The sequence below is a fragment of the Benincasa hispida genome, chromosome 4 (assembly GCF_027475165.1).
Source record: "Benincasa hispida cultivar pf3 chromosome 4, pf3_genome.v1.1, whole genome shotgun sequence".
NCBI classification, from domain to species: Eukaryota; Viridiplantae; Streptophyta; class Magnoliopsida; order Cucurbitales; family Cucurbitaceae; genus Benincasa; species Benincasa hispida.
In genome coordinates, this window is record NC_143481.1 from 9,322,653 (window position 1) to 9,345,008 (window position 22,356).

A 22,356-nucleotide genomic window follows, 5' to 3' on the forward strand; every position below is an offset into this window, starting at 1 on the left:
GGGAAAAGCCTATGCTGACGCCCCCGAAATGACCATAAGAAAAAGGGAGCCGATACACCGAGCGTCCATCCGACAATGATTGACCTTAAAAATGTTGAAGCGTCATCGGACCAGAAGCCATCAGGAGAGGCAAGAAGTGATGGAGAAATCCATAGTACCATCCCCTCACGCACGAAGAGAAAGACCTTCGTTACTCTAAATACAAGTGAGGGCACGCTCAAAGTAAAGAGGCACGACATTGTTTTCACCAATCCTCAAAATGGAAATTTAGAGCAGGAGGAAGGCGAAACTTTGTGCCACCATATCACAAACTGAAGAATCAAAAGAGGGTATGACCAAACAGGAAGTGGAGGACGCTCCGCAAGGTCTAGAGGACGGTGGTCAATCCACGGTGGTCGAGCTAAAAGATGTGAATCTGGGTACTATAGAAGAACCGCGTTTGACTTTCATCAGCACGTCCCTCTCGAAAGAGGAAGAGAACGAGTACATGAGTCTGCTCACCGAATACAGGGATGTTTTCGCCTTTTTATACAGATAGTTGCCAGGACTAGATCCAAAAGTAGCAGTCCACCATCTCGTGATCAAACAGGGGTGTCGACCCGTTAAGCAAGCTCAACGACGCTTTCGACCAGAACTTATCCCCCAAATTGAGGTTGAGGTGAATAAGTTGATTGAGGTCGGGTTCATTCGCGAAGTTAAATATCCAACATGGATAGCCAACATTGTCCCGGTTAGAAAAAAGAATGGATAACTTCGTGTTTGCGTAACTTTCGCGACCTAAATAGCGTATGCCCGAAAGACAATTTTCCATTGCCCATCACAGAGATCATGGTCGATGCGACAATGAAACATGAGGCCTTATCCTTCATGGACGGATCTTCTGGGTATAACCAAATACGAATAGACCTCGCAGACGAGGAAATGATGGTATTTCGAGCCCCAAAAGAGATATATTGTTACAAGGTAATGCCCTTCGGGTTGAAGAACGCTGGCGTTACTTATCAACGTGCCATGCAAAAGGTGTTTAATGATATGTTGCACAAACACGTGGAGTGCTATGTGGATGACCTTGTGGTCAAGACCAAGCGGCGACATGACCATTTGAAAGATCTAAGAACCGTGTTCGATCACCTGCGAAAGTACTAGTTGAAGATGAACCCCCTCAAATATGTGTTCGGCGTAACTTCAGGAAAGTTTTTGGGCTTCGTTGTGAGACATCGAGGGATAGAGATAGACCAATCCAGGATCGATGACATCCAGAAGATGCCAAGGCCAAGGAATCTACATGAGTTGAGAAGTTTGTAGGGACGTCTGGCCTACATCCGGAGGTTTATTTCTAACCTGGCAGGGCGGTGTCAACCCTTTTAAAGACTAATAAGAAAGGGAGAGAAATTCGAATGGGATGAGGCTTGCCAAAATGCTTTTGATAGCATAAAGAGGTACCTGATTAGCCCTTCTGTGTTAGGAGTCCCAGTAATGGGCAAGCCATTGATACTGTACATTGCAGCGCAAGAGAGATCACTAGGGGCATTATTGGCACAAGAAAGAGAAAAGGGAAAAGAACGCGCTTTCTATTACTTAAGTAGAACCCTGAATGGAGTCGAGAGAAATTATTCCCCTATAGAAAAGACGTGCCCTGCGCTCTTCTTCGCCATAGATAAGTTAAGGCACTACATGCAGGCCTTCACAGTCCACTTAATTGCGAAAGTCGATCCCATCAGGTACATCTTGTCCAAGCCGATCATCTCGGGACGTTTAGCCAAGTGGGCAATCCTGCTTCAATAGTACGACATTGTTTATGTACTGTAAAGGGCAGTTAAAGGGCAGACATTGGCTGATTTCCTGGCAGATCACCCAATTCCATCGGATTGGGAGTTAAGTGAAGACTTGCCCGATGACGAAGATCTCAGAGCCGTGGGTCATGTTCTTTGACAGTGCGGCACGAAAAATGTGCGGGGGTAGGTATTGTCCTCATTCCGTTAGAAAAGCACATGTTGCCTTATAGCTTCGCACTTACCGAGTTATGCTCAAAACACGTCACTAAATACCAAGCCTTGATAATTGGTCTCCAAATGGCCTTAGAGATTGGAGTAGCTTGTATAGAAATCTTCAGTGACTCAAAGTTGATAATCAATCAACTCTTATACCAGTACGAGGTGAAGCATGACGACTTGAAACCCTACTTCACTTACGCTCACCAGTTGATGGAGAAGTTTGAAAGCATGGTGTTAGAACATGTCCCGAGGACAGAGAACAAGAAAGCGGATGCCTTGGCAAACCTAGCCACTGCCTTAATGGACCTGGATAATGTGCCCCTTAATATATCGCTTTGGCGGAGATGGGTTGTACCTCCGGTTGGGACTACATATGGGGAAACAAATGTGATATCATTCTATCTAATCGACGAAGAAGACTGGCGGCAGCCCATTATAAATTACTTTGAGCATGGAAGGCTCCCAGATGACACCCATCGTAAAACCGAGGTTCGTAGGAGGGCCACGCATTTCATTTACTATAAAGAGGTCCTATACCGTCGATCCTTTGAAGTACTTTTCCTTCGATGCCTCAGTAAAGAAGAGTTAGTGAAGGCTTTGGAGGAAGCACACTCAGGCATACGTGGCGTGCATCAAGCTGGACCAAAGCTACAATTCCAGTTGAAAAGAATGGGTTAGTATTGGCTGGGAATGATCCAGGACTCAATGGATTATGCAAAGAAATGTGAAGCCTATCAATATAACGCAAATTTCATTCATCAACCACCCGAGCCTCTACATTCGACCATAACCTCGTGGCCTTTCAAAGCATGAGGGCTTGATCTGGTCGGCCCTATAACACCTAAGTCATCAGCAGGGCACTCATACATCCTCACAGCCACTGACTACTTCTCAAGATGAGTTGAGGCTATCGCGCTAAGGGAAGCTAAGAAAGAAAACGTGGTGGATTTTATCAGCACTCATATCATTCATCGGTACGGTATTCCCTATCAGATCGTGATGGATAACAGAAGACAATTCTCCAACAGTTTGATGGACAGGTTGTGTGAAAAATTCAAATTCAAGCAGTACAAGTCATCCATGTATAACGTTGCTGCAAATGGGTTGGCTGAGGAATTTAACAAGACATTGTGCAATCTACTGAAGAAAATTGTTTCCAAGTCGAAGAGAGATTGGCAGGAGAAGATCGGTGAACCGTTGTGGGCTTATCGCACCACTCACCGTACCCCTACAGGAGTCACCCCCTACTCTTTCGTTTATGGGATAGAAGCTGTCCTTCCTTTGGAAAGAGAAATTCCATCACTAAGAATGGCGGTGCAAGAAGGGCTCACTACTGAAGACAATGCCAAACTACGGCTCCAAGAGTTGGAAGCACTGGATGAAAAATGATTAGAAGCTCAACAAGCATTGGAATGTTACCAGGCGTGAATGTCTAAAGCCTTAAGCCTCGGTCCTTTCAAGTCGGTGATCTAGTGCTCGCCGCAAGGAGACCAATTATCACAACAAGACATACGGGGAATAAGTTTACACCTAAATGGGATGGGTCCTATATCGTCAAAGAAGTTTACACAAATGGCGCTTACAAGATAGTTGATCAAGATGGGCTAAGAATTGGCTCAATCAATGACAAGTTTCTTAAGAAGTTTTACGCTTAACAAATGTAAAAAAAAAAAAAAAAAATGTACGAACTACGTTACGACTTGATCCCTATCATTATAAAGGGTACGTAGGCAACTTAAAGAAATTTAAGTTCAGTCGCGCATAAAAAAAAGAATCTTTTTGAACTACATTATGACTTGATCCCTATCATTAAGAAGGATATGTAGGCAGCTTGAAAGAAACTTCAAGTTCAGTCCAGTTAAAAAAAACTTGAACTACGTCATGATTTGATTCCTTTCTTTAAAGGTACGAAGGAAAATTAAAGAAATTTAAGTCTAGTCCATCAGAAGAGGTACGACAACCATGCAAATATGATACTAGAAGATTGATGTTGATCATCCCCACTAAAGAATGACACTCCAGATTGAAGATGTTAATCCCTATTGGGGGCAACATAACGGATTGAAGAAGTTCATCCCTCGTAAGGAGTTAGCATAGTAAATAAAAGGCACACGCTTGGAATGCACTTTGCTTCCTCTTCGAAATCAAACTCGGATGCTCTTCCATCTTCAAGTTCAGAGGTTTCATCGATGCTTCATCTTCATGCTCAAGTCTGGAGGCTTTTCAATGGCATCTTCATGCTCAAAGTCGCGAAGTCGAGCTCAATGTGAAGATTCATTGATGCTTCATCAAACTCAAGTGCGGAGGATTTACGGATGCTTCAAGCTCAAATGCGGAGGATTCACCGATTCTTCAAGCTCAAGTGCAGAGGATTTACCGATGCTTCATCAAACTCAAATGCGGAGGATTTGCCAATGCTTTGTCAAACTCAAACGCGAAGGTCTCGTCAATGCTTCTCCATTTTCAAGTTCAGATGCTCCATCGATGTTGCTCCATCTTCAAGTTTAAGATTGGTGTGCATGACCCCACTTCCATCTTCAAATTCAATATTGACGTGCATGGCCCCACTTCATCATCAAGTTCAAGATGGCCCCACTTCATCATCAAGTTCAAGATCGATATGCATGGCTTTGCTTCCATCTTCAAGTTTAAGATTGGTGTGCATGGCTCCACTTCCATCTTCAAGTTCAAGGTCGGTGTGCATGGCTCCGCTTCGTCTTCAAGTTCAAGGTCGATGTGCATGGCTCTGCTCCATCTTTAAGCTCAATATTGGTGTGCATGGCTCCGCTTCATCTTCAAGTTCATGGTCGGTGTGCATGGCTTGGCTCCATCTTCAATGAGTCAGTCTATAAAATCATGACGCAGCTTCACTTCATCTCCAAAGTCTGGCGTGGTTCGCTTTATCTTTAAAGTCATGGCGTGGCTTTGCTTCATCACCAAATTAATGGCGCGAATTTGCTTCATCTTCAAAATGTTGGCGCAGTTTTGCTTTATCTCTAAAGTCTGGCGTGGTTCGCCTCATCTTCAAATTTGTGGCGTGGCTTCGCTTCATCTCCAAAGTCATGGTGCAGTTTCGTTTCCTCTCTAAAATGTTGGTACAACTTCACCCCTTCTCCAAAATTGGTGTAGCTTCGCTTCCTCTAAAAAAATGTGGGTGTGATTCCACCTCATATGCGAGATCAAGTTTGGTTTGCTAAGCTCTACCTCATATACGAGGACAACTCTGGTCCGTCTGGCTCCGCCTTGTACGCAAGATCGACTCTAACCAACTTGACTCCATTCAAAAGCTTGATGGCATATTCTTCTCATCTTCAAAGTTTGATGGCATATCTGCCTCATCCTCAATACTCAGTGGCATATTTCCCTTATCTTCAAATTTTGATCAAGGAGTATCATAACAAGGTAGACCTTATCGGGATCCTCCTTAGGGTGAAAGCATGGGAGAGTTGTAAGCCTTGCAGGACCCCTCCCATGACGTTCAGGATATGCAAACGGTGCTACAAGGTAGACCTTATCGGGATCCTCCCCTAGGGTGAAAGCATGGGAGAGTTGTAAGCCTTGCAGGGCCCCTCCCATGACGATCAGGATATGCGAATGGTGCTACAAGGTAGACTTTATCGGGATCCTCCCAAAAGTGAAAGCATGGGAGAGTTGTAAGTCTTGCAGGGTCCCTCCCATGACGATCAGGATATGCGAACGGTGCTACAAGGTAGACCTCATCGGGATCCTCCCTAGAGTGAAAGCATGAGAGAGTTGTAAGCCTTGTAGGCCCTCCCATGACGATCAAAATATGCAAACGGTGCTACAAGATAGACCTTATCGGGATCCTCTCTAGGGTGAAAGCATGGGAGAGTTGTAAGCCTTGCAGGGCCCCTCCCATGATGATCAGGATAAGCGAACGGTGCTATAAGGTAGACATTATCGGGATCCTCTCTAGGGCGAAAGCATGAGAGAGTTGTAAGCCTTGCAGGGCCCCTCCCATGACAATCAGGAAGCATGAACAAGTATATAGTAGATAGACCATACCAAGGTCATCCTACAAAAGACACGGTTGTACTCTCTTGAGTTGCACTTTAGCTCCTACAAAAGAGTAAAGGGGATAAATTAGTAAATCTATGCAAAAATACAAAAAAAAAAAAAAAAAAAGAGGCAGGGGCAGTAAAGAAAAAAGAAGGAAAAAAAAGAGAGAAAAAAATATGAAATTTTCTTTAAAAAAAATTGAAAGAAGAAGAGGAGGGGGATGAAGATAATGGAGGGGTTTGGGGTCCTATTTATAGAGATTCTCTAGGTTCCATAACAACTTAGGAAATCCAAGTCAAATAAAAGATTTGATTTAAAATATTAGATTTTTTATCAGATTTTCTAATTTGATTCTATCCTAATTTCAAATTAAATTAAACAAATTTCCTATTTAATTTAATCTTATTAGATTTTGTCCTCAAATTTATCTTCAACTAAGACTTGGACATATTCCAAATTTTATTCAAAGTCAAATTAAAATCTGACCATATTCCAAATTTTATTTAAAATAAAAATTATTCAACATTGAGATTAAATTGCAAATAACATCTCAAACTAAAATTTGAGCATATTCCAAATTTTATCCCAAATCTAAATTATGAGACTTTTATGCTCAAGCCAAATTATTAAGGATAAAATCTCAAATTAAAATTTGAGCATATATCAAATTTTATCCCACCTAAATCACTAAAGCATACCTTTATCCCAAATTATTAAATCAAATTAAAATTTGAGCATATTCCAAATTTTATCCCAAATCCAAATCATCAGACTTTTATCCTCAAACTAAATTATTAAGGATAAAATCTCAAATTAAAATTTGGGCATCTTCCAAATTTTATATCAAATTCATCTAAATTTAGTTCTAAATCAAGTTGTGGAAAAGATCTAAAATTCATTCCAAATTAAAATTTGGTCATATTCCAAATTCAAGTATCCTATTGAGCGGATAAGTAAAAATATATATTTTTATTCAAATTTGGGCATATCCCAAATTTTATCTTAATCCAAATCAAATTAAATTGAGACAAAGCTCAAAATTTTTCATAAATTTGGCGATATTCTAAATTTTATCCCAAATTCAAGTTAAACTTATGTACTAAATTCATAATTTGACTGACACATCAATTGAGGTCAAACTTAAGAACAAATATATTTGGATTTTGATTCCAACTTTATATTTTTCGAGATTCATCCACTCATGTATGTGCATAAATCTCGAGAGGGGGTTTGAATGAGAAATTTTAGACCAATCACAAGTTGCCACGTCATTTACTAAATTAATGATGAAATTCCAAATCATTAAATTTGGTAGGAGTTGACATATATCTTGAATTTAAGTTGAAAACAAATTTCGATGATGCCACGTGGTTTTATCATGACCGTTGAATCAGATAAGATTAATTAGACCCAATTTGATATTATTATTTAGGTCAAAGTCCAACTAAGTCCAAAAATATGCTGAATTTGACCCAAATGTCAGGCCTAAATCCGATTACTTGGGCCCAAAGGCCAACTCCATGGACCAACCAAGCCTAAGTCCAACTAATTGGGCCCAAAGGCCAGGCCCATGGATCAACCAAGCCCAAGCCCACCTGTGAACTCTATAAATAGATAAGCTTTCCTCAGTTGAGGGGTCAACAATTCTATACACCAGAGAGCTTATAGGGAATTCTCTATAACCAAAAGACTCCTTGATTCCTGAAGCTGATCACACCTGAAGACTGAAATCCTTTGAAGATACAAGCATTCTGAAGACTAAAGTCCTTTGAATATGCAAGCATTCTGAAGACTAAAGTCCTTTGAAAATACAAGCATTTTCTACATTCAGAGAGTCCAGAGAATTCATCAACAAGCAGAAGACTTCCAAGACTCCACTCCTAGAAGACAGAAGACTGAAGACACAAAGAAGACTCTTCCAAGACTTCTGCTTCAAGAACGTTCGGTGCTTTTCTTCTTCAAGTCAAGCAAATTCACCCAACTGAGAGAGAATCAGAGGATCAAGTATTAGAGATCGAACCACATCGCATCAAATCAACTTCAATATTAACACCAACTCAAGTTCAACTCCACGAAACAAGTTTCTCCGGAAGCCTCATGCAAACACTGATCATCCAAGAAGACCAACAAGCCTAAAGGTTTATCATCCCAGAAGATCATCAAGCCCAAAGGTTGATCATCAAAGAAGATAAACAAGCCCAGAGGCCGATCGTCCAAGAAGATCAACAAGCCCAAAGGCCGATCACCCAAGAAAATCAACAAGCCCAAAGGTCGATAGTCTAAAAAGATTATCAAGCCCAAAGGCCGATTATCCAAGAAGATCAACAAGTACAAAGGCCGATCATTCAATAAGATCAACCAACTTAAAGACTATAGTTTATTTTGAAAGCATCAAAATACTATGTATTAGAGATTGTACTCACTTTCCACAAAATTAATACAAATACAAAGTTTCAGTTCTACGAAATAAATTTCCCTTGAAATCTCATGCGAACAATTATCTCTCCCTAGAAAATTATTCTCATCCCTATTTTCTCCCTCACTCCCAAAATTAAATATACCATAGCCCACAAATTCTATTATTCTCACTCTACCCTAAGGAGAATACAGAGGATTGCCTCATGGGGGTGTTTAGCCTTTCTGGTTTTAGGTTGTTATTTCTATTCGTGATCAAAAGGAGAATTCGTGACCCATCAAGAGGAATTCGTGAAGATTCATTTGGCTTCAAGGGTAGATGTGATTAACCCTGAATTCCTTCTGTAATGTATCTGAAGCATGATGTAAATTTTGTTAAAATACATAATGTAGTTCTTTGAAAATTTAATTCTCTGTGAATAAAAAAAATTGGGACACGATCCGCGTTTCCCATCAGACCTTATAGTCCTTCAATAATAATAAGGTTACTCTTATGGTGGTGTCCTTTTTCGTTGAAGAGGCGTTCGTGAGAAAAACAGGAGGAAATACTTGAAGATCGGGATTCAACAAAGGCGAGATCATTTTCTCCTTTACTTCTTCTTTAATAGCATCCTTAAACTTGATGTTTATCTTCTATTTTTGTATAATTTTTTTTTATTGTTTTTGTTTGCTATAAAATCGATTTTGAATTCCATCGCGATTACACGCTTCCATGGGATTCGATTCCTTTCAGACATATTATAAAGTATAATGTATGTTGATACATTATATAGTTTAATGAGAGAGATAAATATTTGAATACGATTCAAATATTTACTATATGAATGAGATTGATATAAAAACTATATGTTAAAATTAATGTGAATATGATTCATATTAAATCTGTATAGTTTTATGAGAAAATAATAGGTTATATCATGTGTGATATAATATAATGTATAGACTATATGTGATATAACCTATAGTTTAATATGTCTATATATATATATATATATATATTAAAGTAGTTAATACATATTAATTAAATTCAAATTTTGAATTTTAAATAATAACTCCCTTGAGAGTTATTTAACTTCTCTCATTTTAATTAAAATAATAGGGAGTTAATTTTGAGTGAGATAAGAAGGTGAAACAGTTTCATAGAAGAGAATCATCTTCTTTATCCCTCTCCCTATGTTCTAAGATTTTCTCTCAATGAGTTCTCAAAGAAAACTCCTCTCCCTTCTCACCAAAATTATTCCAAGCGAGCCTGAGAAACTCCACCTTAATTCTCACCTTGAGAATAACGAGAAAAATGTTGTGGTGGTGTCCTTTTGTTACTGTTATATTCGTGGCGGTGCTAAGTTCGGGAGATCGAGAGAAGCAGTGTTCGTGCTATGGAGAGGAAGGGAGAATATGATGTTCTTCAAGGGTGAGTTTCTCACAATCCCTTCTCCTCTCTAATTTTATGTAGAGTAGCATGCTTAATTATTTTGTTTATTACATGTTTCTGTCACTCAGTGTGCTTGATGTTCTGTAAAATAAAATCAGGACACAACAACAATAATTTGCTTCAGCTTAGGGCATTCAAAATTCCTTCACAATGGACAAGAAAAATATGCCAGCAAATATGCATTACACATATCAACATCTAAGAAACCAATTTGAAGGAAGAATTAACATGACATGAAACATGTTACGTAATATATTGTTCAAGTTTTACCTTTAATAAATAAGCCAATCATACTCCAATAATAAATACCCTGATATGGAGGATTTAAGCTTCCTTCAACCTTGGAAAATGATCCTTTATTAGAGATTTTACTCACCGTACCATACCATGCTAAAGTCGATATAAATTCAAAGTTCACTCAACGAATTAATTTTCTTTGAAAATCTCATCAAACACATTGAACTTTAATGAGTGTCTAAAACTTTCAATTTTGAGTCAAAAGATACATGAATTTTCTATTTTACGTATAATATGTTCTTTAACTCTTAATAAATCTTAGATGTAGTATTTTAAAGTTAAAATTTTATTAAATTTGATTAAATCATAAAATATTTCTCATGCAATAAAATATACTATACAAATATATTTTCATAATCTACAGAAAAAATGATAATACAATTCGTTTAAAAAAATAAACAATAAATTTATGAGAGGTTAATTTTAAGATCTATTGAAATTATATATTACGTAGATCAAAATTGTATTTTAATCTAACCTAAAATATAGTTCAAGCAACTAAATATTAATCTCTAATTTTAAATAGTAATTAATCAAGGACATGTTTGAAAGCGATGGGAAGAAAAATGCAAATGATTCACCCCACAATCTTGCCTCGTTTGTTGGCGATGATTAATTAATTATACACGTTTTGAATGCAATGTTCAAAATACAAAACTTTTCTTTCTTCATAATGAGAATGCAATAATCTCATATGAATTCTTGCCTGTTGAAGCCCATTACGTCGCATCTCTTGGCACTTTTTCTTTTGTTTTTCTAACCAATATCAATTTATACTTCTAAATTTTGAGAATTATCAATTACAATTTATATAATCTTTTATGTGATATTCGACGAAAATATCATGTGAAACTTATAACTTAAGTCAGTTGAACTTCTAAATTTTCATAAACCAATCAATTTAGATACTTTATCATGGTTACCTTTGAAAATCATTCACACATTAATTCTCAAACTCGTGTAGATTTTTCAAATGTCAATATTACAAAATGGATGATTAGAATAAATGCGTGGATAATTTTCAAAAGAAGTTTTGTCTAAGAGTATATATTGATTTATTTATGAAAATTTAGTGGTTTAATTGATACAGTTATAGATTTCACTCGTAATTTTTCCAAACAAAACGTAATGAATGGTGTAAATTGATACATTCACTTCACAAAAGTTGAAGGTTTAAATTGATACCATTTATTAGTTCAGGGTTTAAATTGTCTTGGACTTTACCTCATAAGTTCAGACTTTTTTAATACAATAGAGGTGAGAGGATTCATATCATCTATATTTTGGCTACTAGCACATACTTTATATCAATTGAGTTATGACACAATACTCTTTTATCACTGAAAATATAAAAATTAATTCTAAGATCTATCAGAAGTATAAAAACTTAAATTAGACTATTATGGGGCATTTGGCTCACCAACAAGAGTTGAGTCGAGTTAATATAAGATACCAACTCAATATTTGGCCCACCAACTTTAAATGTTGGTAGAATTGAGTGGGTATATTTTACTAACTCACCCCAACCTTCCCTTCTTTCAATGCTTTTAGTGACTTCATCCATCGGCCAATGTCAACGACTATCATTGCTACACTCGGGGAACCCATTACGGGTTTCGATAACCACCTTCGACGACAAACTCCGACGACCAATTTTGGGCTCTAGCAAACACCTCTGATGATAACTCTAGTGTCCTAACTCTGATGACCACTTTCACACGACCAAGTCTAACGACCAATTTTGGACCCTGGCAACCACTTCCGACAACCACCTCAACAACCACCTACTCCGACGAAAATCACTTTTGATAATCACCTTCTAGTAAACAACTCCGGCAACCAACTCAAGACTTCAACAACCACCTACTCGACAAAAACTCCAACAACCAATTCAAATACCACCCTCGTGCGACCAACTTTGAGCTCCAATAGCCATCTTCGACTACAAACTCCAACGAAAATCATCTTCGATGATCAACTTTGACGACCATCTTCAAGCGATCAATTTCAGTGATCAACTTCAGGCTCCAAAAATCACCTCTGACGATAAACTCTGGCTACCAACTCCAATAACACCTTCATGCGACCAACTTCAGACTCCAACTACAAACTCTAGCGAAAATCATCTTCGATAATTAATTTCGAGAACCACTTTTGACTAGTATAAAACCAATGACGGTTAAGTATATTGTAGGGTTGTTGATTATATAAATAATAGTATTTTGTCTACATTAAGTGCAATATTTATACATAGAAATTTGTAAAATATACTTTTATTCAATTGACTTCATATATCAAATGAGTGTTAATATTTGGAAAAGTATGTATATGTAGTTGAATAGTATGTAACACATACAAAAGAAAGAAAAACCATAAAATAAAGATTTTTTTTTTCTAGAAATTTTTTTGGAAAGAAATAGTGATAATGAAGATTTGTTCTCTAATGATCCTCCAAATTTAGAGGAAATGAAAGTGAAACTGTTGAAGAAATGTGGTGGCATTCCATTGGCTGCTGAGATGATGGGGGAGATTCAATTAAAAAAAAATCATGATAGAGTAAAAATATATAATAATAAAAATAGAGAGCAACAACAAATTAATAAGAAGAAAAATAAGAAAATGTTGATGAAATTCATGGAGAAAAATTAAGAATAAAAAATTTTGACTTCTCTTTGGTTTCCCATTTTATTTAACTATATTCCTACAAGAAATGTAGTGAGTTAATTGTTGTTCATTACCAATTTGTTTTAAATATGCAATGGAGTGAGTGTCATGTAATGTCTTATTAACATATTGTTTTACCTAGTTAGACCCAAGTGTAAACTAGAGCCCCGATGAGTGCAGGGTCGAACTCAGGGATTACGTTCTATATTTGTGTTAGCAAGTCCTGTTTCAATCTTGACGTGAGTTATTTACTAGATATGCGATGATTTTGATCCTATTCTATTGCTAAAATAAAGAGTGATGAATGTAATAGAAATCACAATTGTAAGTGAAACACTATATGCGAGATGTGCAAGATTCGAATGAATAAAGGTAGGGTTGAGAAAAACATTCATTATCATTCCTAAATAAATGCATAAATCATGCGTTCAAGCAAACTACTAAAAAATTACAACCTATACTTCTCAGTGTATTTAGCCACCATATCCTATCTCTAGGATCCATGCGATGAGTATTTGATATAAAAGATGTTTCTTTATTTCTAAAGTGTTGGGTTTTATGTCCTAAAACTTGTGGATTGTAAACAATAAAACTTATTCTGAAAATTCAATAAAGTTGTTATTGAATATATATGAATTACTTATTTCGTTTTAGAAATAAATCCAATAAACTAAAAGATCTAAGACTATTACACAAGTACTTGAACTTTATGTGAAGACATAATAGTGGATTAGGTTCGAGTAAATAGTCAAAATGATCTATAGTATATGAATAAGGTTGGGTGCCTTATTCTGGTAACACTATCAAATGCGGCTCACTCTATAGTTGGTACAAGGAGTTGTAAAGTGCTACAGACGATGTGATCCTAATTCGTACATGTGATGACATAAGGAGTAGAAGCGTCCTGTGCAATGAGTTTGCACAAGATCGGACCATGAAATAAGTCACTTTTACTTTATAACGTTGTTAACTGTTTAAGACTGATTATTTCATAACAATGGCCTAGGTAACTTAACCTGAATCCTGAGCTAACTATGAATTCCTGTTTATTCGGGATTATCCTTAGATTTTCATGAGTGAGGGTTGACTCAACAGTGCTGGCTCAATAAGCCTCTCATATCAAAGGTATGACTGGGTAGATAGCTGGGGATATAGAGTGTAAGATGGAATTCACTCCTACCCGCTTTTAGGGATAGTAGAAAGGTTGTTTCCTTAAGTGTTGACTTCGGGTCTTGAACAAGGGGCCTCACGAGGGACTCGGTTTGATGATCGGATCACAAACATATTGTTCATTAGAGAATCAGTGGAACTTAAGGAACAAAAGGTAATATCGGGGGTAAAACAACCATTTGACCCAACCGTTATTACGAACAAACTCGTGAAGGGTTAATTTACAAATCATGGTTATATCGAGTGGACACAATATATCTACAGTGAGAAGAGTGCAACTTTGGGCTCTAGTGGAGTGACCTAGTAGTTAACGAATGGGGGTTAATTCGGTGTAAAGAGTTTAACCAATTAATCTTGGATCGTTGGAGTCCATGATCTATAGGTCCACTAGGTTTCCTTACTAGCTCACAAACGGATTAATCTTATAATAGTGTGATATGTTGATTTGAAATGTTCAAATTAGAATTAAGGGAATTGGTAATTATATGTGATACAATGACACGTTTAATTTTGGAATTAAATGGAATTGGAGAGTTAATTAAATATTAAAAAATCTAAAAAATCATGTGTTAAATTAAGCAGGAAATATTCCATGAATTAGTTTGATTTTGAAAGCGAAATCTGATGAGAATTGCCTACATCCATTTTAGTAGAAAAGGATCTTTGGATTCATGATAATGAAATTGGTGATAAATTAATGTAAATATTTGGTATTTAAATTCATTAGAAAAATTAATTAAATTATTTAATTAATTATTAATTATTAATTTTGTTAGAAAAATTAATTTTGAATTAATTTTTGTAAAATTAATACAATTTCAGTTTTAAATATAAATTAAAACTGAAATTAAGTTTTAATTTGAAAAATAATTTCAAATTAAAAAGAAGAAAAAGAAAAATTGGAAATGGAAAAGTTGAGATTTTTCCACTTCTTCTCCAATTAGCTTAGTCATTAATCCATTATTCCTGAGCTCAATTAATTCAAGTCGGAACTGTAATTCATGCAAGAGGAGTGTTTGCATGAGAGTCATGCATTAAAACCATCCGAGTGGAAATCAGATATGATTCAGAGGTGAATTAGCTAAAAATTTCAAGGGTTAAAATCTGGGTTTCATCTGCAAAACCAGAAGCTCATCTCCTTTATTCCCTTAATCTAAGCTTGTTAGACCTTGTGGTGATCCATAACAAGATTTGGAGAAGATTTGCAGTTGGAAATGTGATTCAAGAAAATCTTCAAAAGTTAGTTATGAAACCCTCCTTTTAGTTTATGAGCATGCTTAATTTAAAGCTAAAATCGATGAATTAAAATGCTTAATGATTCGTTTTTTTCTTCCTTTGCTTGCTTTCTAACTCTATCATAAAGATACTCTTTTCTTATTTTATGAGGTTTAAATCTTTGGCTTTTTCAAACCTAAATTTCATCTACTTGGAATAATCTTTCGACTTATTCAAATAGTTTATAAAGCATACATAAAACAAGTTAAACGCATGATTAAGCCTTAGTTAGTTTATGTTAGTTGCAATGTTTCTCAATCCATAAAGAAATTAGTTGTTCATGGTAAAAATTGAGGAGATGGATAAAAGATAAATCGTAGATGCATTCATATTGAGAAACAAGAGTCTTTCAACGTTTTACATAATACAAATAACTATTATGGAAAAAAAGAGAGAGATAGAGAATCAAGCCGTGGTATGTAATTCCTTGCTTCCTCCGGCACTATAGATGACTGCTTCATAGAGAGTGTGTTGAAGGTGAGGTTTCCTTCTTGCTTCCAGAGAGAAATCCTAAGCTTTCATTTAATATTACACGAGGGCTCGAAGGAGAAGTGTTTTTGAAGTCAAAATTTAGGCAAAGTTTTTATCCAATGTCTTGGCTCTTGGCTATCAGCTATCCTTCTCTCTCTTTTTTTTTTTTTGCACAAAAATCTCATTGGGTATTTATAGCCGTCATGAGTAACTTTTTCTTCTCTCACTAATGATTATGTTGATTAGGTGCATTAATTTATATACCTTGATCCGCCGCCGGCTCCGCGTCAGAAGTTTATTGGCTCAGCCGTAAAGCTTTTCTTGTCAGCTACCAACTTAGTCTCTGATTTGACTTCCATCGCCCATACGTCATGTCATCCTCTATCGCATAAGGCTACCAACTTGTTCAACTATGCGATTCTAATGTTGGTGTCGAGAATTCCTTGCGATCGCATAAATAGATTTCATGCACCCAAAAAACACTATTTTTATATCTTTCGTAGATAGTGAGACTTTGTGTATGTGGTCGCACGATACAATTATTTTTATGAATTCCTTATCAAGTTGTCGCATTCTCAAAGTTTTTTCCTAATTGTTTTTAGATAAAAGAGGTAAAATAACTTGTATTTCTATAAGTTATCAATTACCAAAAAAAAAAATGAATGAAAGAAAGAAAGAAAAATAAAAACTTCAAAAATTAAAAGGAAAAAATTGCAATCCACATATTTTATTTGGTAGAATTATTAGAATTATTGAATAATTTTTTAAAAATAGTCTATCATAAAAGCCCAAACATATATACTCCACCAAATACACTAGATACCTCACTCTGCATCCCATACACAGACATATAAATTTCGACATATGAACTCAGATCAAATAATTATACACCTCGAACACAAACATATGAACCCCACACATATATAAAGATATATGAACTTCAAACATCATATCTCAATTCAATGTCTCACACTACCCTTTAAAAGTAGGTAAATCAAAATATAATAAAATTCAAAACATAGGAACTAAAATAATATTTTAACAAAAAAAAAAAAGCATTAAATTAATCTAAAATGATAAAAAAAAATAGGAGAATTTTTATAAATAAAAATATCCCAAAAGTATTTACATTTTATAGCAAAAAGGTTTCATGGGTTGTTTGTATTTTTAGAATTTTTGTTATAAAATATAAATATTTTTACATAGTTTTTATATTTAAAAATGCCCCAAAAATATGTCGTAATTGGAGCCAGCAGAATGTTGTGTCACATGGAATAATTTTTTTAGCAAGCAAATAATAATTTGGGGGCCAGCTGCAGGCAAAAGCAATTGATCGTCTCTTAAAAGTCATGTCCAACCAAAACCATCTCTTTTACACATTCGACATTATACGCTAAAAGAAGACAGACAACCATATTTTCCATTAACATCAAACCATCAAACTAAACACTCAATTACAGAATATGTTAAAACTTAAAAAGGATAATGCACATTGTGACATTGGGCATCAAACGCAGCAAGAAAATAAAAATATAAAACAAATAAAACGTAGAAATCACAAACCCAAATCTTAATCATCGTAATTTTATTGGAGGAGGCACCAAGGAAAATAAAAGAAAAAGTAGTAGTAGTAAACAATCAATGGTGCGGATGAGGCCTTTCAAGCGCCGCATAGGAGCGTGGTGAAGGAGGAACCATATTCTCCACAGAAGTAACAGCAGCCGCATTGAGTTGCGCCGCCGTGGGAAGTGTACATGGGACATAGTTGAACGTGTTGGCTCGAGGGCAGCTCCTGGGCTTGGCAAAGAACGTGGCGCATTGGGCTTGTGTTTTTTGCAATCGGAAGCCCGGAATGCAGTTGCCTTGTACGTGGAGCCTTTGGGCTGTGACTAATTTTCGGCACTGTGGGCCGATTCTTGTGAAGTAATTGTTGCTTAGAGTGATGTTGTAGATATCTGGAAGCCTACAGAGGGATTCTGGGATGGGTCCGTAGAACTGGTTGTTGGCCAAGTTTAGAATCTGGAGGCTAAATAAGCAGCCGAAAGATTGCGGGATTGGACCTGTTAAGATGTTGGTGTTGGCGTCGAATACTGTGGCTTTTACCAAATAACCTATCTCGAATGGCAAACAACCTGAGAGTTTGTTTTTTAAGAATAATACTTCCCGAAGAGTTCTCCAAGCTCGCCCGATGGTTGGAGGGATTGGACCTGTTTAAACCATATACACCAAAATCAATTCAGATCAGGTGCAGCCTACCTCATGTATTCCCACTTTTTTACCACACAAACAAAGTTTTTAAAAAATATTTAAAACATAAAATCTTGGACTGTACAGGAGATAGGTGTAGTGGATTGTACCTAAGTTTTTCTCTTTTAATAATTATTTTTTTTATATATATGACTGTCGAAGTAGTTCCTCATATATAATATACTTAATTACCTACGTTTTCTATATAATAATAATAATAATCTCTTTTCTCTCTCTTTGTTTCTAAGATTATATTCTTTCTTAATTGTAATAAAATACAATGGTGTAGTTGGCCAAAGTGATTCTTACTGTCTCATCATTGTTCTTCCTCTATAATTAATATTTGTAGTCATCTTTTTCACTTTTTGGGCTTTGTGCTGTGTAATACAGCTAGACTACACATATATTTCATGCATCCATATTTGTTACATTGTATGAAAATTTATGTTTCTTTTTCAAAAATATATTTTTTAACTATCAAATTTTAATGGGTTAACTGACTGAGTTGCATTAACACCTAAGTCTTTTTCGTCACATAATTATTGAATGTACGCTTAGACATTTATATGTCATTTTAAGAATATTGTAACTGTTAAAAACTTTGTAATAGACTTTCAAATTTAAACCGACAGTGTTGGACTATACTTAGCACACAAAATTAAACCTTTAAAAACTTGAATCGAAAGATATATAATAATTAAATGTTATAGAGGAATAGAACCTGTAAACTTGTTGTTAGCAAGTGTGATGTAAAGCGCGGGCGTGTTACCGAAGGTGGCTTGCGGGATCCTTCCACCGAACCCATTATTGTTAATGAACAACACATCCGTATCAATATTAAACAACCGATACGGAACCGACCCGTTATAAGTATTGAAACGGAAGTCCACAAACGACAATTTATTAGCTCCAAGGACGTATCCAGGGAACCCACCAAGGAACTTATTGTTACTCAAATCCAACTCGTATAAGAACCGTAATTTGTTGATGTTGCGGTTAATAACGCCAGTGAAGTTGTTGGAATTGGCATGAAAAAGAGCAATGTCCGGCAAATTACGAATGAAACGATAGAAGTTCAAGAAAGGGCCACCAAATCTAGCGCCACTGAAGTCAATGGAGGATAGGCCAGTGATGTTAAGATCAGGAACCACGTCGCAGAAGAAGCCTTTGAAGAGGCAGTAATTGTTGCCAACCCATGTTTTGGTGTACCCTTTAGGGTCGTAGGTGATGTTTCTTTTTAGCTCTTGAGTTATGTATAGGATTCTGGCTCGGTTGGCTAGAGGTCCCGGGTTGTTATTTGGGCGCCGGGGCATTAGCTTGACGCCCGGTGGGATCAGGGACGGCCTTGGTCGAATCCTCGTGATAGTGGGGTTCGGCCGCGGTGGTCCGGTTTGGGCAACGACGCCATGCAGGAGGAACGACGACTGTAAAACCAAAAAGACGGTGAAGAGTTTTAGCCACATTTATTATTATTATTTTTTTTTTTTTTTGTAAGAGAGAGGGGTGTGTGAAAGGGGAGCTGAGGTAACACCCATTTATAATAAGAAAAATACTTGGATTGGGTTGGCTTGGCCCACCAATTTGAAGTTCACTCATTTATGGAGTAACCCAATTTTTCATATTTTTCAACTTTTTACATAAAACTTCATATTCTCCTATATTTCTATTTTTCGTCATCTTTCCCTCAAACTTCATCTAATAACTATACATCCAAATACAAATTTACTAACTTCAACATATTAAATCCATTTAGTGAACCAAATGCTTTCAAAGTGTTTCTAGGATTACATCTATCTTTTTGTAACCCGCTCAAATGCTCGATTCACAAATCATTGTGTGTGACGACAAACTTTTCATCTTTTTAAAAAAGTATTTTTTTTATATATTTTCTTTATAATGAAAGTGATGCATGGAGATGAATGTTACATTTGTAATAATAAGAACAATACTTTGGTACATTCAATTACGTACTATCTTTGTGCATCTCACTCTAATTATACAAAAAAAAAAAAAAAGTTCAAAGATATCTTTAAAAATAAGTAAGAAAAGTTTGTCATATGATAAATTATGATGAATAATTTTGTGGAATGTATAAAGATGAGTGTAGCATATATAATAAGCACAAATATTTTTTCATGGATAATACTTTAGGTGCATCCCAAGATACATCCATCTCTATACTTCCTCCCTCATCACTCACAACAATAAGAAAATTAAAATATTTGAAAAAAATAATTTGTCACATGATAACTTATAATTGGACAACTTTAAAGATAAATAATGTTTGGGTACACCTAAGTATTTTCCGTTCCTCGTATGTGTTTATATAATTATTAGATTTCGTGATCCATGACTTTAGTAGAATATTGTTTTTGTGTGGCCACCTTAAAGTGAGAATTAAAATTGTGGGATCATAAGCATATGTTTATATATACTTTTCTTTTCTTTTATCATTTTTTTTAAAGTGAGATATAAGAATTATGGGGTCTAATCATCAATTTTGTTTGATACAACTTTAAGTTAAAGTTGAAATGGAAGTTTAAGAGAAGATAAATCAAAGTTTTAAGTATAATTTAGTGAATAAGACATTAATTACGGTTTTTAAAAATAGAAAATTTATTTGTTCAATATACCTATAATTAAATATAGAACTAAATGAACAAAAATACCTCTCGTCCCACGTTTGGACAAATAGTTCATACAAACTGGCAGTTTTGTTTGTATGAATGCAGGGATTGTTAGGTACCAATATTATTAGGAAAAGGTAGATGGAGAGGGACATGTATGTAATCCTTATAATATTCTATCAACCTATTTCTTTTAGTATATGGTAATTAAAAGTAAAAGTAACGTCGGTGGGTCAAGATATCACATGATCTGCATGACTTTTATTCCCAGATACCGACCAGCCTTTTCCTTTTGATTTCTTTACGCTCCATTAACTATACTTTGTATTGGGCGTAGATAAAAAGACTGTGTCCCCCCCCCAATATGGCATCGACCAAGCACCCTATCCCTATGGTTGCTTTCAATGTGCCTCGTTTTGTTTTAAATTTATTTAAGAACGTATAAGTTGGAACATGTGGGATTAGAGATCATTAAATTAAATGGAAAGGTTCTAAAGAAATTGTTTGGTAGGAGAGACTAAAGATATATATGCTTTTAAGTTCAAACATATATAATGTTAAATTACAAACCTAATCCTATCGTATGGACTAAATTCTAAATTTTTTTTTCAAACCATACAAACCAATTTTATAATTTAATCGGGAGATTACTTCTTTTAAATGTACCTATGAGTATTTTTTAGGTTTGTCAAAATAGGAAAAAAAAACATCTTCTTGGTCCTGTTTTTATTTTTGAGTTTTGTTTCAATTTGGTTTACATATTTCGATAGTACGAGCACTATACCAATTGAGCTACGTTCTTATTGACCCACACTTCCGTCTTTAGCATTAATATCTATTAATTCTTTTAATTCTTTTAAACTAATTAATAGACATTGACACTAAAAAACAAAAGTGAGTATGTAATGAATATTGAGGTTAAAAGTAGAAATCTTAAAACCTAAGAACCAAGTTAAATTGAAACAAAATTCAAACTTCACAAGTACAATTATTAACATTTGAAATTTAACAATCAAGTTAAAATTAAACTCTATGACTAAGGATTAAGAGTGTAACATTTTGAAACCTAATAACTAAATAGAAAAAAGAAAAGAAAAAAAACTATACCCAAAATTGATGGATCAAAGTAGATATTTTTTCCTTAAAAATACTAAAGTTTTTATAATCATACATGAATATTTGATATCAAATATATTTATTTAACTAATAATAAAATTATGATACACATATATACAAGATAGAGTCTAGCTAGAGAGACTACACATGGACATGTTATAAGCTATCATAACGCCATAGCTAATTAGATATTATTATAAAAGGAATGGTTTGCTATTGAATTAAAAGACATGATACTTTCCTTCTAAGTCTACCCTAAGTTATTTTTCTTTCACATTATTTCGTTATTCAAGAAGGCAAACTTCTTTTTTCTTTTCCAGTGAGCTAGTTATTGGATTAGAGCCACGTGGTAAAGTAGGCTCATTAAAAATTCATTACTTAAGTTTTTTATATATATAAAAAGGACAAAGGCATCATATCCATTGTAATTTCTGAATCAAAAAAGTTATTTGCTCTGTGGAATAAAGGCAAAGCTTATGCAAAAAGTCCAAAACCCTACTCCCAAGGTCTCTCTGAATTATTGCTCCTCGACACTAAAGCAATCTCTTTTAACATTCAAAATATTTCTACCCAACTCTTTGTGATTTATATTTTACCACAAAAGTTAATAGTTAAATTAAAGGAAAAT

The 22,356-nt window shown here is 35.3% G+C and overlaps 3 protein-coding genes across 3 annotated transcripts; 2 read left to right on the plus strand and 1 right to left on the minus strand.

Moving 5' to 3' along the window:
* Positions 1–2,072: 2,072 nt before the first annotated feature.
* On the plus strand, positions 2,073–2,672 carry LOC150036456 (uncharacterized). The gene has a single exon (XM_090313133.1). The coding sequence runs from the start codon at positions 2,073–2,075 to the stop codon at positions 2,670–2,672; it is 600 nt and encodes a 199-aa protein (XP_090169259.1).
* A 321-nt stretch (positions 2,673–2,993) lies between these two features.
* On the plus strand, positions 2,994–3,383 carry LOC150036457 (uncharacterized). Its single transcript, XM_090313134.1, has one exon. It carries the CDS (start codon positions 2,994–2,996, stop codon positions 3,381–3,383), a length of 390 nt encoding a protein of 129 aa, XP_090169260.1.
* Positions 3,384–17,139: 13,756 nt separating this feature from the next.
* LOC120076392 (uncharacterized protein At4g06744-like) lies at positions 17,140–19,692 on the minus strand. Its single transcript, XM_039030207.2, has 2 exons — positions 18,707–19,692; positions 17,140–17,945 (listed from the first exon to the last, which is right to left on the minus strand). The coding sequence occupies exons 1-2, from the start codon at positions 19,446–19,448 to the stop codon at positions 17,377–17,379; spliced, it is 1,311 nt and encodes a 436-aa protein (XP_038886135.1). The 5' UTR covers positions 19,449–19,692; the 3' UTR covers positions 17,140–17,376.
* Between the last annotated feature and the right edge of the window lie 2,664 nt (positions 19,693–22,356).

Bases quoted from the DNA above. Each gene is read 5' to 3' on its own strand.
- LOC150036456 (XM_090313133.1), top strand. From the start codon at position 2,073: ATGGCCTTAGAGATTGGAGTAGCTTGTATAGAAATCTTCAGTGACTCA.
- LOC150036457 (XM_090313134.1), top strand. From the start codon at position 2,994: ATGGATAACAGAAGACAATTCTCCAACAGTTTGATGGACAGGTTGTGT.
- LOC120076392 (XM_039030207.2), bottom strand. From the start codon at position 19,448: ATGTGGCTAAAACTCTTCACCGTCTTTTTGGTTTTACAGTCGTCGTTC. The intron at 17,946-18,706 runs GTTCTATTCCTC...TGGTTTAAACAG, and splicing joins TGCTAACAACAAGTTTACAG to GTCCAATCCCTCCAACCATC.